The following is a 15,149-nucleotide window of genomic DNA, read 5'->3' as shown; positions in this document are numbered from 1 at the left end:
AGGACTGGTACTGCTGTGCCATGGAGCCACACATTCTGCTTTAGGTGGGCAATTTGTCGGGCTCAGCCATCAGGTTCAATGCTAGCTGAGGAAGTTCCTTTTACTTCAAGACTTAATTTCCTGCCTTTCCTGGCAGAAGGTGCTTCTGCTGCTAGAGAAGTGGCCAAAAAATCAAACTCACAGCAGCAAAGGCAGGTTCAGAGCAGCCTCTCAGGATCGTTAGCGTGATTCCTTACAGCCGGGCTCTTTCTGGACGTAATTCATGCTAGTAACACACAGCCTCGGAGGAAGCAGCTGTTGAGAATCCTGGTAACAGCTTTGCAGCCTGGTACTTCTAGGATCACCCAAGACAGCCTATTTCTGTGTTACCCTCAGTTACCAGAAGTTCTCCCTACTTCAAAACTCCTCTAGAACTAAAGCAGCAGCTAAATTCAAACTACTATGAAATAAAGCAATCTAGATTAAGTAAACAAGGTGAATGTGATATTTACGTACAATAAGCATTTTCCCCTTGAACTGTCTTCAAGAGGCTTCCCACAGCGGAACACAGGAGTTCAGCAAGGTGGGAACACCCAGCTGTAATGAACTATTTCCCATTTTGCTTCACCACAACACATTATGCTACAAAAACACAGAATCAAAGCTGCAGCTGAGAAAAATAATTAACACACACCCACACACACCCCAACAGCAGGCTGCCCCTTAGCAGAAACAAGGTTTAAGTACAAATCAGATGATGCAACTGCAGCAGTATTAGCTTCATTTGACTGTATTTAAATAAAATAAAGCATTAAAAAAAAAAAACCAAAAACAACCAACAGGCACTAAAATACCCTGAACCGGTGACACCGCGTATCAGCCTCTCCCCCCGCCCCGGGCAGGCTGTTGGGCCATCTGTGAAGGTCACAGAACACAAGAAGCCATTTCCACCAAGCAGTGTCACAATATTCAGAAGAGTCAGGTCCCAGCCAGCGTCCAGGTTGTTCAGATCAAGCCTGCAGCCACAAGTCCCATGGTGTTCCCAATAAAACAGACAAGGAGAGAACTGGTACCCCATAACCACAATCAAGGAACAGGCACATCTCCCTCCCGCTGCAGCCTCCCCCTGCTACGACAGGCAGTCTTTGCTTTTGCACTTCAGCCCTTAGAGTTTCTTCAGGCGACTGTACAGTTCCCTTTTGCTCTTCTCACCAGCCCAGGTTCGGCTTTTGGTGCGGAACCTTTTCAAGTCTTCTTTAAAGTCCTCATGGTGCATGGGGCGATAGCTCTGCGGCTCGCAGAAACTCTGGGGGGGGGTGAAGAAAAAAAAAAAAAAAAAAAAAGAGAAGTTGGTTTCACTTCAGTGTGTGACAGGAGTGATGATCTCATTGAGACTCACCAACAGAGCCTGGTACCAACCATTCAAACAACTACCGCCAGAATAAACAGAAACGGACCCCCCCAGCTCTACGCGGGAAGCCAAGCAATGTTCAAGGTTACAGCTACTCCAGAAGCAATAGCTGCTCAACAAAAGACTTAACCCCTGTGTACAGAGCTCTTGCCCCAAATTTCCTGGCAGACATCAACAGACAAACAACATCTGTCTAGTATTCACCTTGGAATAGCACAGATTTGAAGAATTTATCTGGGAACCGGCCAGCCCCTGGCTCACAGACCAGAGCACTCGAGGCTGCCGTCAGCCGTTCCATGCTGCCACCTTGAGGCCCTGGCTCCTTCCACCTCGGGAGAAGACACCCACTGGGCCGAAACAAAATCCAGGCGCCCACCATCACAGGAGAGCCAGCAGATCGCAGGGAGAGCCAAAAAAACAGGACAGCACTCACTGCCATAAGCACCGGCATCCCCCACAGCAGCCCAAACGCTGGAAGACTCAAACTACCCCTGGGAAAGAGCACTCAGCCCCACGCAGGCAGCCCCAGAAAGGCCAAATATCTCACACCTCTCTGGAAATGCATCAGCTCACACAACAGGAAGGTAGTCTAAGAGACGCTCTTAAGATTTAGACTAAATCTAAATCGCTAAAGTGACAGTCAGGCCACAGTCTAGCTTGTGTCAGAAGAGCAGGACAAACTAGCTGAAGAAAAGAGTACAGCTGCTGAAGTGCCAGAGCGGCAGAAGCCAAGCAATACAAGAAACGCCATCCTTAGTGCTGGCAGGAGAGCTGCTGGGCATTTTTTAGTTCCCTTTCCTCAATTAGAGGCTGAAAACTCAAACCTCAAGTTCTTTGATTTTGCTATTTTAGTATAGTATGAGACTTCAGGGTTCCATTCTTTATACAGCCATTTCTGTCAAGCATGTCTTCTCTCCTAGCCCTTGCAGGCCAAGCACTCTTAAGAAATTCCTTCTACAAATGACATTTTGAACTCCTAGTTGTTAGAAAAGGGCAGAAACCAGTTTTATATTTTACTCTTGAGACAAGTGGAAAAACCTTTCAGCTATGGCAGCCAGACAGCTCTGAGGTATAGAACAGGCTCAGCCTCACTGCCAAGCTTCCCCTGCTCTCTCTGTACAGACCACTGTGGAACGGAGCAGGAAAAGCTACCCCAGCAACACCACCCTACTCCAAAGAGAAGGATCAACTACGAATACATGGGTATTATTTATCTATCATTTCTTCTCCTGCGAGTGTGAAAGAGATGAGTTTCAGAGAACGTTACTTACACGGCACCTTAAGAAGAACTCCTTGTAACCCCCCTTCAGGACATACAGCTCTGGGTAATGGAGGTTGGGGTATTCGTTAGCCAGCCTGTCCCGCTCTCTCACAAACCGGCACCTGCAGCAGGAAAAAACCCTGCACTACATCTTGTGTTCAATAAATAATACATGAAAACAGCTGTCGCCCAAAACTGTGATCTGAGAAATGGGAAGAAGTAAGGAACAGGCTGACAGGCCACACTGGCCCCAAAACTGTGGCTAGCTGGTTTTTCTTTTCCATCGCCACATATTCCAGTGTGCCAGCCCAACTTTAACGTGGCCATTCACATCGTGGGCTGTCACAACCCTGCCAGAGGTGACAACCAACTTCTACTCATGATAAACCGCGCATTAAGTAGCATGCCGTCACAGTAATCGGTGCCACCCTGAAAGCTTTGCTCTCAGCTGGCTCAGCAGTAAGTCCTTATCTAGGGGAGTACGGAATAACTCACATTCGAGGACCTCGCTCTGAAGAAAACTCGCAGTGGAACACTACTATCACTCGTTTGTTCTCAGATGGCTGGATTGGCTTCTTAAGCAAGTAGTCTTCCACATCCTCTTCCATATGCAGGTTGACAGCACCCTGTAAAGGCAGAGGCATGCCCCAGCACACGCAGTGAGCAGACAACAGGTACAAACCCATTCTACTTCCTTGCAAGCCGTCCCCTTGCCTTAGTTTCCCAGAGGAGCACCGGCAAGCCCCTCCAGCCAGCAGGAACACAGCTGCAAACCCAGAACATTACAGTCTTGACACTGACTCTGGGTGACCTGGACCTGTTTCAGGTTGCCTTTTCCACAGCTGTAGATTGTGGCTTGTTGGGTTTCCCTTCCCATCTCATTGCATTCAAGAGGGCTGGCCAGCTTGCTCCAGCAGCAAACCAAGATCAGTTAGGGTTTGCACCAACTTTTGTTCTTTGAAGTCTGTGGTTTAAATGAAGTTTAATATTCTAATTCTAGCTTCCCTAGATATCGGGATGCTGCATACCAAGTGTCTTACATTCACCTCTGGAACCATCTTCCCAATTGCCACACAGGCCACCTCCTCTGATTAAGAAAAGCAGAACATTCCCTCCTTTGAAGGAAGAATCACTTTATGAACCAGGTGTGAGCTCAGTGTCCCAAGATTCATGCAGCACATAGGTGTAACAGGACTGCAGACCCCAGGGGGCTCTTGGGCATCTCAGGTGTAACATATCCACATGGCCTTGGATACTTGCCAGTGGTACCAAGTGACCCCAGTTTGCAACTTCAGACAATCTACGTTGCTCTTACAGGGTCAACATACCTTGATGTGTCCTCCTTCATACTCATAGGGGTATCTACAATCAATTATCACACATTCCTTGATGAAGCTTGCAAACTTCCCAGTCAGCACAGACACAATCTGAAAAAACAACCCACCAAAAGAGTTCAGTTGTTGCAGGATGGTTTTGCACAGCTCCCTCCCTGCTCCCAGTAGAGTTTTTCTTACTGTCCCTGGAGCACATACCATTTCCGAGTCGATGTATTTTAAATCTTGATGTTTCCCATCGACAGTGTGGAATAAATAGCCCTTTAAAACAGACAGCATTTAGTTGAGGAAATTCCAAATATGAGTCACGTAGAGGCAACAGCACAGTGTCCAGCAGTTAGTTTTGTAGCACAGAGACTTTGTTGACAAGAATCTCTTCAGCAAAGCTCAAGAGCTAAAACCAACAATTCTAAAATTCAGGGACAGAATTTCAATTTTGCCTCCTATGCTGAAGGGATTTTGTAAATCTTTTTGAATAACCACAAATGAATCGCTTTGTGTCTAAAATAAACCAAAAAAAGAGCACCCTTCTCAGCCTCAGCCTTTCCTGGTAATTTATGTACAGATAAGAAGGAAAAATGCCTTATTTGGGCTGGTTTGAGATATATCTACCAAGAAAGGTCATTAAAACACTGTAGTTAATACTTTAGCATTAAATCATTTGGATTACCTTTGAGAAGTCACCAATAAGGTCTCTCTGGTCATCATCCAAAATGTTTTCGATCTCTGCTGTGGAGGATTCCACCTTTACCATTTTCAGACTCTAGAGGAACACAGGTTAGAGGCCAATGCTGAGCACTGACAGCTGAAAGATCTTTTTTCCCCCCCATAACGTAACAGAAAACTCAGAGTTTATGCTGAAGCCCTGAACTACAACTCCCCAGCTTCCCCTTCAGATTAAGGCATAATTCAGGGTCAGGAGTATGCAACTACTGCACCAGCTTCCCTAAGTCTCCTGCGCTATGCCGAGAACGCAGTTTTGCTAGGCCAGCAATTCACCTGAAAAAAGCGCTCTCACTACCCTTCTTAAACTAGACACCTATACTAGATCCTCTCCCAATCATTTCTCCATTACAAAATTGGATGCCAAGCCACCAACCGTTGAGTCCTCAGAAGGTGTTTCAGGCAAGCTTTTCCTCTTCTTGCTTTTCCCTGGAGAATTCTCTTCCTGGGATCTTTCCATCCTCTTCTGGGTGTTTCTTCCTCCACCATTATGGAGAGATGAAGAGCCAAACAACCGGCATCGTTTCAGCTGTGAGGAAGGAGAGAAGCTAAGGGTTGTCTAGCAAAGATTTAGCTTAGAAACTAAGCAAGCCTTAGACTTTTAGACTATTACAAATTTTGCCTTAGATCAGACACCACCACTGCACAGTGACAGCAGAATGTTAATAGGGTCATCTAAATTCAGGACCTACATTTCCAGTAACACTTGTTTCTTGCTGTATAGACCCGGGTGAGCTTGGAGCACCATAAGCAATATGAAGTTTTAGCAGAGTGCTTTATACCAATTAGCAGACAATCTATCAGCAGAATAAGAGCTTTTTGCTGGAGTCTAAACTCCCTTTGCAGTCTATTATCAGATCGAACTACAGGCATTCCAGGTAAATCTGTGCAGAATGTGTTCAAGATATGTCAACAAGTGTCTGATAAGGGAAATCAAAATCTTCTTGAAGTTATGGTTTTGTAAAAAGAAAGTTGATGCCCAGACATGCATACAGTGAGCATTGTTCCACACTGACAGTATTTCAGGTAAACACACTTTTAAGATAACAGAATACTGAAAGAGGTTTATGCCATATCTTGATTTGTTGTTCTTATTAGGGACACAGGATCAGAAACAGCATGATCATTTGTCCCAGCAGTGAAAACGGCTGTTAGAACAAAGTCCCTGTCTCTGTCCTGTGTGCTCTCACAGAACACTCACCCAATTGTCTGTCCCACTCATGACCAGCGGTGCAGTCCAGAGGCTCGCCACATCAGAAGGCATCTCCTCATCATTCTGAGAAAAAGAAAGTTGATTCTCATCAATTTTACCACAGGCAGAGACTGTAAATACAGCTTCTGCACAGCGTGGGCCAGTATTCCAGTTGAGTTCAGCTGTCAGAGCAGTTTTATGAGTTTAACTCAACTACTAGTCCAATACCCAATGAAATAATGGAACCGAGTTGAGACATGTCAGAGAAGGTAAGCTACATCATTTCATTGATTGATTAACAATGGTCTTGCTCCAAAGCTTTAAGCATTTCAAATGCAGTTAGAAACAATCTTTATTTAAGCACCTCAAAAGCAAATATTGCCTCTAGCTCTCTCAGCAAGTATCTAAAGAAAAATGCCCACTGCTCAAATAATTCTCTCCAGTAATGCAGTTCCCATCTGCCAATAGGAACAGCAGCAATTCTTTAACATGCACCACATAAATCCCACTGTCGGCACCAGGAACAAGCACATGTAAGATAGAGACACTGAAATGTAAAAGCTGAAAAAGATGATGATAACTCATCTTCTAGGATTCCCTAGTACCTTGCTTTTTGCAGTTTGACTTACCACACTGACTTCTGCTAGAACATATGTGCATTACCGACAGATATTGTTGGCAGACTTAATATTAGAGCTGATTTTGAAGTGTTTATCTTATTTTCTTTGTACATACCTTCAAGTCTTGCACATCTAACAGCTCTAGGAATCCATCGTCATCTTCACTTTCAGAGGAAGTCAGAGAAGACTGCTGCAGGAAAGCTGGCTGGTAGGTCTCCTGTTCACCCGCAGGTATTGTGCCCATGGGAAACTGAGACAAGACAGTTAGTTTTAATAACATCCCTTCCCTTTGCTGCGGGATGCTGTAACCACAGAGGTGATGCCGTGCCTCCACACTACAGATCAAGAGTACTCAGCAGGATGAAAGACTACCTGACTGAAGGAGTGGAGATGAGAATCAGCCCCCCAGCTCTGTTTCTGTGCAAGGTCCCATCGTGTTTTTTCAGTTGCTTTTTCCAAGCAACAGAATATGAAAAAGGTAATATTTTTCTTCCTGGATGTCATATCTGGACATAAGATACAATTGCACCTACACATTCTTCACTGTTTCGAATGCATCTACCTCAATATAAGTATCTACTCTGTAATTGTTTTCACTATCAATAAATTTCTTTATTCCACATCAATGCCCACACCCCCTTGACTTACTGCAACATAACCTCAGCTCTGTATCAATTGATCTTTCATGTTTTCTATGTGGCACATAAACAGTGGTGACTAACAGTTGATGCAATTTTTCTTCCTCCCAGACAGCAGGTATGCAGAAGATGAGTTGAGAATTAGTTGTAAACACCGCAGTACTTACTATCTGAGCTGCAGATGAATTCTGCCTTGGTCCAGGAACAGCTTTTCCATCAGGGGAATGGACATGCACATAACAACAAGAAGCTGGTTTGGTTGGCTTCTTAAACTCGAACAATTCCTGAATTAAAAAGGAATAAAGCAACCATTTTACCAAAGTTACAAACTGTGTAAGTTGCTAGGATTGTTTTATCTTTTTAGGGTTTTTTTTTAAAACTACCTGACCTTCTGGATTTAAGTTTTCTGCTGCCAACAGGAATAGTCTGATGCCAAATGTTTTCAAATTTATCAAGAGGACACAATCAAGCTTTTATCTTCTTGGTATCCCCTATAGGCTTAAGGCTTTTCTATTTCTTTTGTCAGACAACTGCTCTGCAAAAGAAGTAATTATTAAAGGCAGCAAATGCTGTCTACTGACACCTGCTCTTCTGTAGAGACCTGTGGCAGCCCTACCGATGGGATTTCCAGCAGCATTTGTGCCCTGAGGAGCCAGGGCTCCCCGTGCCAGCAGCAGGAAGAAGAGACAAGGTGGTCTCTCTGAACAGCTTTCTGCAGGCACCCCTCGCAGCTAGCTAAAGCTAATGGCATGAATACATTTTCCCTTGCTCAATCTAAAAGGAGTTAGGTTCAGCAGTGCAAAGGCAGAGTTGCACAAAGCCTTCTAAATTTTTATTAACCTATAATCAGTTTGCAGTTGCTATCATCAGTGCTGTGGCACTTCACTGCAAGTTCCCCTAAGATAAGCTACGCAAAACTGCTATGTCTGACCTGCAGCCTGGCAAAGAATAACAGAAGCCTTTCCCACCACATCCTCTGTTGAAAGGGTGTGCTAATTCAGCTGCCTGGGTACTGGCCTCTTACACCGGAGCATCGCAGACGACAGAAAGAAAGCAACACTTACATTCTCCTTATTTTCATCTTGTTCCAATAGTTGAAAAGCATCACTGTCCAGAGAATCAAAAAGGTTTCTCTTCAGAGCAGGACTGGATCCCAGGAGGCTTTGCTACAACATTCATACAGAGGTGCCAGCTCAGTATTGTGCAATATAGTCTTTGCTCAACATTTTAAGCAAAATAGGTTTTAATGAAGACCGTAAGGTCTCCGACTACAAATTTGTGCAAACTACATGCAGCAGCCTTTTATAGTGACATCTCAGTACGGGTACCAAAGTGCTTCAACTGCATTAGTGACAGACCCACATTGCTGAAACTTCATGCTACCCTAAATGAGATTTTGAGTTTACAAGCTGCAATTCTGACAGTTTTCATTGAGTACCACATCAGTTATTCTTGAAACCAGGAAATTAACAAGTTATGGAACGCATCTATCTAAAACACTTAACATGCTGAATCCTTTAACATACAATACCAGTACCACCCTCACTTACCGGCAGTGAATGTATTCTTCTGAAAGGCATCCGGATGCTACAATAAAAAATAACCGAGATTTATTTCAACATTTTGTTTCAAAAAGACAGCAACATCAGTAGAACTTACTTTCCCCCCCTTCCCAATAAAAGCCCATAAGCTACAAAGGTCACTGCCAAACAAGTTAAAATAGATGTACACTTACTTCAGCCTGCTGGATTCATTAATAGCTTTCTCAAACCTAAAAGCAAGTGAGATGTCCCAGGTTAGCACCAAAACGTAGTACACTGAAAATCAACCTTGTATTTAAGTCACTGTTATGCCAAGCCAGAGGTCCTCAAACTACAGCCTGCGAGCCGGATACGGCCCCCCAGGGTCCCCAATCCGGCCCCCGGTATTTACAGAACCCCCCTACCCCGTCGGGGGGGGGGTGGGGTGGGGTGGTGGTGGTGGAAACCAAGCAGCCACAGATGACTTCCTGCCACTTCATCCACGCGCTGCCCCTGTTTAAAAAGTTTGAGGACCCCTGTGCTAAGCAGAAGCCAACATGCTTCTTGATGACACTTTGCCTTTCTCAAAAGCTATTTATAGCCAGCTTATCCCATCCCAGACTCTGAAACTCTAGCTAGACTCTTTCTGCCCCTCCTTTCCTTAAACTCTTTCCAGGCTTGTTTAGACAAGAAGCTGAGTTGAAGGAAAAAAAGCTCAGTAAACCAGGGACCAAGGGCACTTGTCCCCCTTCCCTGAAGACAGAAGATTAGGAAAAAAAATATATATAATTGAGAGTGGCAAATTCAAAGCTCAGAGCAACTGCTTGCTATCATTTAAGGCATGTAGAAGCATAAATTATAGTTTAAACATTGGGTGAAAACTGCAACGTACATGCAATTTGGTGCAGCCTCAGACTCCTGGTAAGGTGCCAATGTCATGCTCTAACAGCCTGGTCGGTACAACACACTTAACTCACACCCAAGGCTGGTTAAGTAAGTACTCTGGGACGCAAGACAGACAGCCTAGCATCTCAAGCTGCAGAACACTACAGCACACACTTCTAGAGGTTTAAGAGAGAAGAGCCCACTGCACACAGGCCAGCAAGGGGAAAGCCACATCAAGCCTCTCATTAAGCTACATCTGTTAATGGTGCAACATGAAATGCCACAGGTCAGGCTTAGCATAGGGTTACATACGTTTCCTCCGTAATATCATTCAAGGCTGCAGGACCGGGCGAATCCAAAGCACAACCTGGAGAGGAGACACAGACACAGTATTTTCTACTGAGTAATATCTAGGAAACACGAAGCGTCAGACACTGCTACAGATTTCCCCAGAAAGGCCCTGAGCTCAGACAGAAAACTAATGTATAAAGCCCTGCCTGCAGCCTCACTTCAGTGTAGAAGTAACAGTTACAGATATTCCATACCATTGGCTTTGGCCATAGAACAGCCAAGTGTCAGTGCTTGGGAAAATACAGGAGTAATTAAAACCAGTACCCCTAGCCCTGCCTAGAATGTCATATAGAACAGAGTCCTGCCACATTTCCTGGAATACTCTTCTTGGCTTATTCTCTCACACACGCATCTTAATAAACAACTTAGTCCTTTAGGGGTTTTTAAGCCATGTTTTTAGTTACGCCCCTTCACAGGAAGAAATTTTGGATTCATTCCATAACAAGCAGTCAAAAGGCCCTTCTTAATGCGCGCTAGTGCACCTGATGCACTTCATAAGCACAAACTGAGAGAAACATTATAGCTACATCACATTTAAGTACTGTCAAATATGAAGCTTATTTAAAACACAGATTCCCCGAGGCACTTTTGTATTATGGAAGTATTCACAAGCCCTAGCAACAGGACAACGGTTACCAGAATACTCTCCATACCATCATGGGAAGACTTGTTGCTACCTCAGTGACTGGGATCTAAACAAACAAGTACAAAGAACTTATGTGACAAACATTGACAGGTAGTGGTCTCAGCACAGCAAAGACCTTAATTATGAGTGTTTTCTGAGCACTTAAGACCTGGTTTGGAGACAGAAAAAGAAAAAAGCCAAAAAGAAAGCGAAGATTTAGCAAGCTTGGTTATTCTATCCCACTCTGTGGTTTGTGAGCTATACTCGTATTTTAGCAGTTTATAAAGCTCCTTTGAAGGCTGGAAGTACCACACAGTCAGACTAGTGTGTGAATTCAGATGGAGACACTGATTTCCATCACTGGGCTGGACTAATGAATTATCAGAAACTTCCCTGGTTCTACAAGGTATACAGCAACAACCTATTCCATTTTCATTGATAAAGCATCTCATCTGAAGAAAAAAAAAATACTTCTAGGCAAGGATCAGTATTAAGATGCAACTCCCCAGGTTTCAGATAAAGAATCAGCTCATGTTAACAAAAAGCTACAAAAAAACCCAAACCCCAAACCACAAGACAAACCCTGCTCAGTGGCCTCGATTCAAGCAGGCATGCAGAGCAGGTTCACGCAGTTTGGGTTCAAAGAGAGAAAACAGAGGGTGACGACTTGCTTTCATCAAAGTTATCACCCTCCAAAGGGCAGAAACTCAAATTGGTCTTATTCAGAGCTGAACGCAGATATGCAATGGATCCTAACAATGAAGGATGAAAGGCTATCTCCCCATTTTCCAGATCACAGCCCCAGTGCGCAACTATAAACACTCACAGGCCAATACCTGCAAGACACCACAGACTACAGAATGGTGGGAATCCAATTCACTGGTGAAGTCTATCTTGGGCTATCTTTAGCAGCCTTCATCCTCAGCCATCTCCACGGCAAGAAGGGCTGATACACTCATGATAAGGTGTTGACCTACTACCATGTACAGAGCAGAACATCAAGGCAATCAGAAAACGGCAGTGATAAACATCATGCTGGAGTACAAAGCATGACAGGTCAGCAACCACATAGTGTATTAAGTCATAAAAAGAAAGCTAAGAAAAAAAGGAAAAAGTCATCTCTGTTGAGTTCCCCTGAGGGGGGGGGGGGGGGGGGGCGGGCGGCGCAGAACCAGTTTTTCCTCCACGTTGGCTCTACTGCTAACATATTCCAAGACAATTAAAGCAAAAGAAACCCTCCCACAACCCAAACCATGAACTGCAGAAGCTTGCTGAGTGATGGTTTGCCTGCCTCCCTCTTTTCAAAAGTGTAGAAATGAAAACTGGCTGCACAGATTGCAAACTATCCAAACCCTGGAAGCTGCTTGCAATGAAAGTCATCTAAAGATACAATGCTTTTAATTTCTTACTTGTTAATTGAGAAAACTGTACCTGAGTCTGCTGATTCTGATGATGCTGTTCTTTGTAGACCATTGGTATTCTTGTTTCCCAGATCTTGCTCAGCATTTTCATGCTTACTGTAAAGGAAGTTAGGTATTTGTTTTAAATGCTCGTTGAAGCAAGAAATACACAATATAGCTGCACCTGAATGAAGATATACAGCACAGATAATCATAACCCAAAACCTTTATCATTGGCCAAGTGAAAGGATTCCAGCTTGGCAATCAGACCACAGCCTCTTGAGCTCTGTGGGCTGTTCAGTATGGGGACAATGCCATCACCACATTGCCACCCTTACAAAAAGGCTCAGATCTAACACCTACAGGGACTTAAGCTTCAGGGTTTGGTTTGCGTTTTTAAAACAGCACATGCAGTGCTGTTAATATTATAAGTCAGGCTTCCAAAACAGAGCCAAGGAGAGTGTCATTTAAGATGGTAATTGTCCTGGTTGCCTTTCCAGTCAGACACACTCATTTGATGTGTGGGCAGGGGTCACAGCAGCTTCAATACAGACAGACATGCCTATCATACGTAGCCTCACTCTGTATTACCCTAAATAAGGGAAAGGCTACTTGAGTGTGGCTCCTCCATCACATGGCTTAAAAAATGCACCAGGGCACAAGCTAGGGCTACAAACTCAAAGGACAGAATAATGGACTGGTACAAAACCTGTACAGGAATTTCAGGAATCTGAAGGAGGGAAGGCTCATAAAGAAAGCAAATGATTACAGAAATGACAATAATATAAAAGCAGCAAACAAAAAACAAATACTAGGAGAGCCATTGAGCCCAGAGTGGACCAGGTCAAAACAGGAGCCATACAAGAGACACTAAAGAGGCTACTGTAGGAGTAATGAGATTAAAGGAGAAAGGAGTGGCAGAGCCCACAGACCGCAGCACTTCCCATGTGTGAAACAGTGAAGGGGGGGGGGGGGGGGGGGGGGCGCGCAGGAACCAGGAGAGGGTGTGCAACAGGCTGAAAGAAGTCCGGTCACAGGAGACAGGCAAAAGGTGGCAGTGAGGAGCAAAAACTGAGCTTAGCTGATGCAGCTAGGCAGGAAGTACCCGCATTAATCTGCGGGAGAGGGAAAAACACCCAACCCTGGGGTCAGGCGCAGGGAAGGGCTCAGGAGCGAGGTGGCTGTCCAGAGCAGAACTAGGGGAAGATGATGGTGGCACGTGGTGGGACAGGGCAGGGGGAAGATAGCCCGCAGCGCAGGAGCCATGGCTACATGCAGGCAGGGGGGAAGGCCAAATCTCAGGGCTCCCTTGGGAGAAGGGGCTATTTAGAGAGGAAGGCCCCAAGCAGGAGGGGGAAAAGAGCTCTGCAGCGGTGGGGGCACCGGGAGGCGGGGGCTGAGGGAGGCCACCCATGGAGAGGTCTCGGGTCTGCAAGGGGGGAGTGGGGGGGCAGGGCATGGCATGAACACCTCGAGGTCTCATCTTGCAGGGGTGGGGGGGAAACAGCTCCTCGAGGCTTTGCTTTTTTGGGGGGAGGGTTAGGAGAAAAGGTCATCGAGGCCTTAATTTTAAGGGGGGAGGGGTTGGAAGGAGAGAATGCAGGATGAGGTCGTCAAGGCCTCACTTCTGGAGGGAGGAGGTGAAGAGATCCTCAAGGCCTCGGTTTGGCAGGGGTGGCGAGAAGATATCCACGAGGCCTCACTTTTTTTGCTGGGGGTGGTGGTAGATGCAGTCCCCGAGGCCTTGTTCTGGGGTCTGGGGGCAGGGAAGGAGAAAAGCTCCTCGAGGCCTTGCAGCTAAGGGAGGGGGCAGCAGGGGTAGCAGAACACCGGGCGGGGGTGGGGGGTGTTTTTTCTTTGGGGGGGGGGGGGGGGGTGTGTAAGGAGAAAAGTTCCACAAGGCCACACCGCAGGGATGGAACCCAAGGCCTTGGGTTTTTTTGGAATGGGGGCAGAAGAGCCGCCCCCAGCCTCGCTTCGGGGCCGGGGTCGGGGAGAAAAGGCTCCGGAAGCCTGGTATGGCGCGGGGGAAGTGGGGCTCCCTCTGGCCACCCTTCGAGTCAAGAAAGGAAGAAGCAGGGGAATAGGCTCTCGGACCTTGGGAGTTGTTGTTTGGTTGTTTTTTTTAATGGAGGGGGCATGGTAGAAGCCCTCAGTCAAGAGGAAGGGGGGAGCCCCGGGGAGAGCGCACAGCAGCAGAGCCCCCCCTGCTTTGACTGACCCTTGTGCCAGCTGCTCCACGGTGAGGCGGCGATCTAAGACCGGCAAGAGATCGGTGGGAAAGAGAGACTTGACCACGGCGGGTGAAGTGACGGAGACCGGCGAGAGAAGCAGGCGGCGGCGACGGCGGCGGTAAGAACCGCCCGGTGCAGGATCCATAGCGCCGAGCTGAACCTGCCCGTCCTCCTGTCAGCGCGGCCCACACCGCTTTGACCCCCGCCGCTACCCGTCGCCCGCTCCGAAGCTGGCGCCAAACCTTCTCTCAACCAATCAAAACCCTCCCTCTGCGTGACGGGCGCAGGTGTTTTTACTCAAATCGTCCCACCTACAGCGATCGTTTTGACCAGTAAACCGACGGTGAGTGCCCCCTACCCGCCTCCAACTGTTGATTGACGTCACTCCGAGCCAATGGGAAAGCCAGCCGGGGGAGGGGCGGGCTCAAGCAGCGCGAATGTCTGGCAAAGGGTGGACTATATTTCCCAGCAGGCAACGCGGGAGCCGGTGTCCCGCGTTGCCTGCTGGGAAATATAGTCCACCGCGCCTGAGGAGAGATCCAGCTTTGGCGCCACATCTCCTCCCGCCCCCAGGCCTGAGGGGAAGCGGCTGTAACTGGGAAAGATGAGGGGGGAAAAGGGCCTCCATGAGCGGAGGAAGCTTTTCCGCATAATTTCTCCTCAAGTGAGGCGCTTGTGAGCGGCATCAGCTGCTTTGGTGAGACATTTGGTAGCACGAAGGAGAGCCAGCTTACATCCCTGCAGCACTGACACTGGAGTGATGGCACTTGTGAAATTGCAATGGGAATTGAGAGACGAACATGCACCACATGCTCGCATAGGCATGTGAGGTACCAAAAGCAAGCACACTCAGGCTGCTCCAAACAATCTTGCACCTGTCCTCTACCTTCAGGAGACTGTGATATATACCCAGGTGCTGCTATTTGCCTTAAAAAAGGCACCCAGCTTTTCAAAGGACTCTTTGCCCTGCCTTACC

At 46.6% G+C, this 15,149-nt stretch overlaps 1 protein-coding gene across 1 annotated transcript; it reads right to left on the bottom strand.

The window, feature by feature from the left end:
* Positions 1 to 753: 753 nt before the first annotated feature.
* Positions 754 to 14,614, bottom strand: CDC25A (cell division cycle 25A). The gene is made up of 16 exons (XM_037384314.1): positions 14,161 to 14,614; positions 11,971 to 12,056; positions 9,876 to 9,930; positions 8,894 to 8,929; positions 8,709 to 8,745; positions 8,223 to 8,324; positions 7,326 to 7,442; positions 6,636 to 6,770; positions 5,910 to 5,984; positions 5,085 to 5,237; positions 4,656 to 4,748; positions 4,184 to 4,246; positions 3,980 to 4,078; positions 3,147 to 3,277; positions 2,662 to 2,773; positions 754 to 1,285 (listed from the first exon to the last, which is right to left on the bottom strand). The coding sequence occupies exons 1-16, from the start codon at positions 14,316 to 14,318 to the stop codon at positions 1,145 to 1,147; spliced, it is 1,593 nt and encodes a 530-aa protein (XP_037240211.1). The 5' UTR covers positions 14,319 to 14,614; the 3' UTR covers positions 754 to 1,144.
* Positions 14,615 to 15,149: the final 535 nt, after the last annotated feature.

This window comes from Falco rusticolus, chromosome 4 (assembly GCF_015220075.1).
Source record: "Falco rusticolus isolate bFalRus1 chromosome 4, bFalRus1.pri, whole genome shotgun sequence".
Classification (NCBI taxonomy): Eukaryota; Metazoa; Chordata; class Aves; order Falconiformes; family Falconidae; genus Falco; species Falco rusticolus.
The sequence above is the reverse complement of the archived record's forward strand: the minus strand, read 5'-3'. Positions and strand labels throughout refer to the sequence as shown.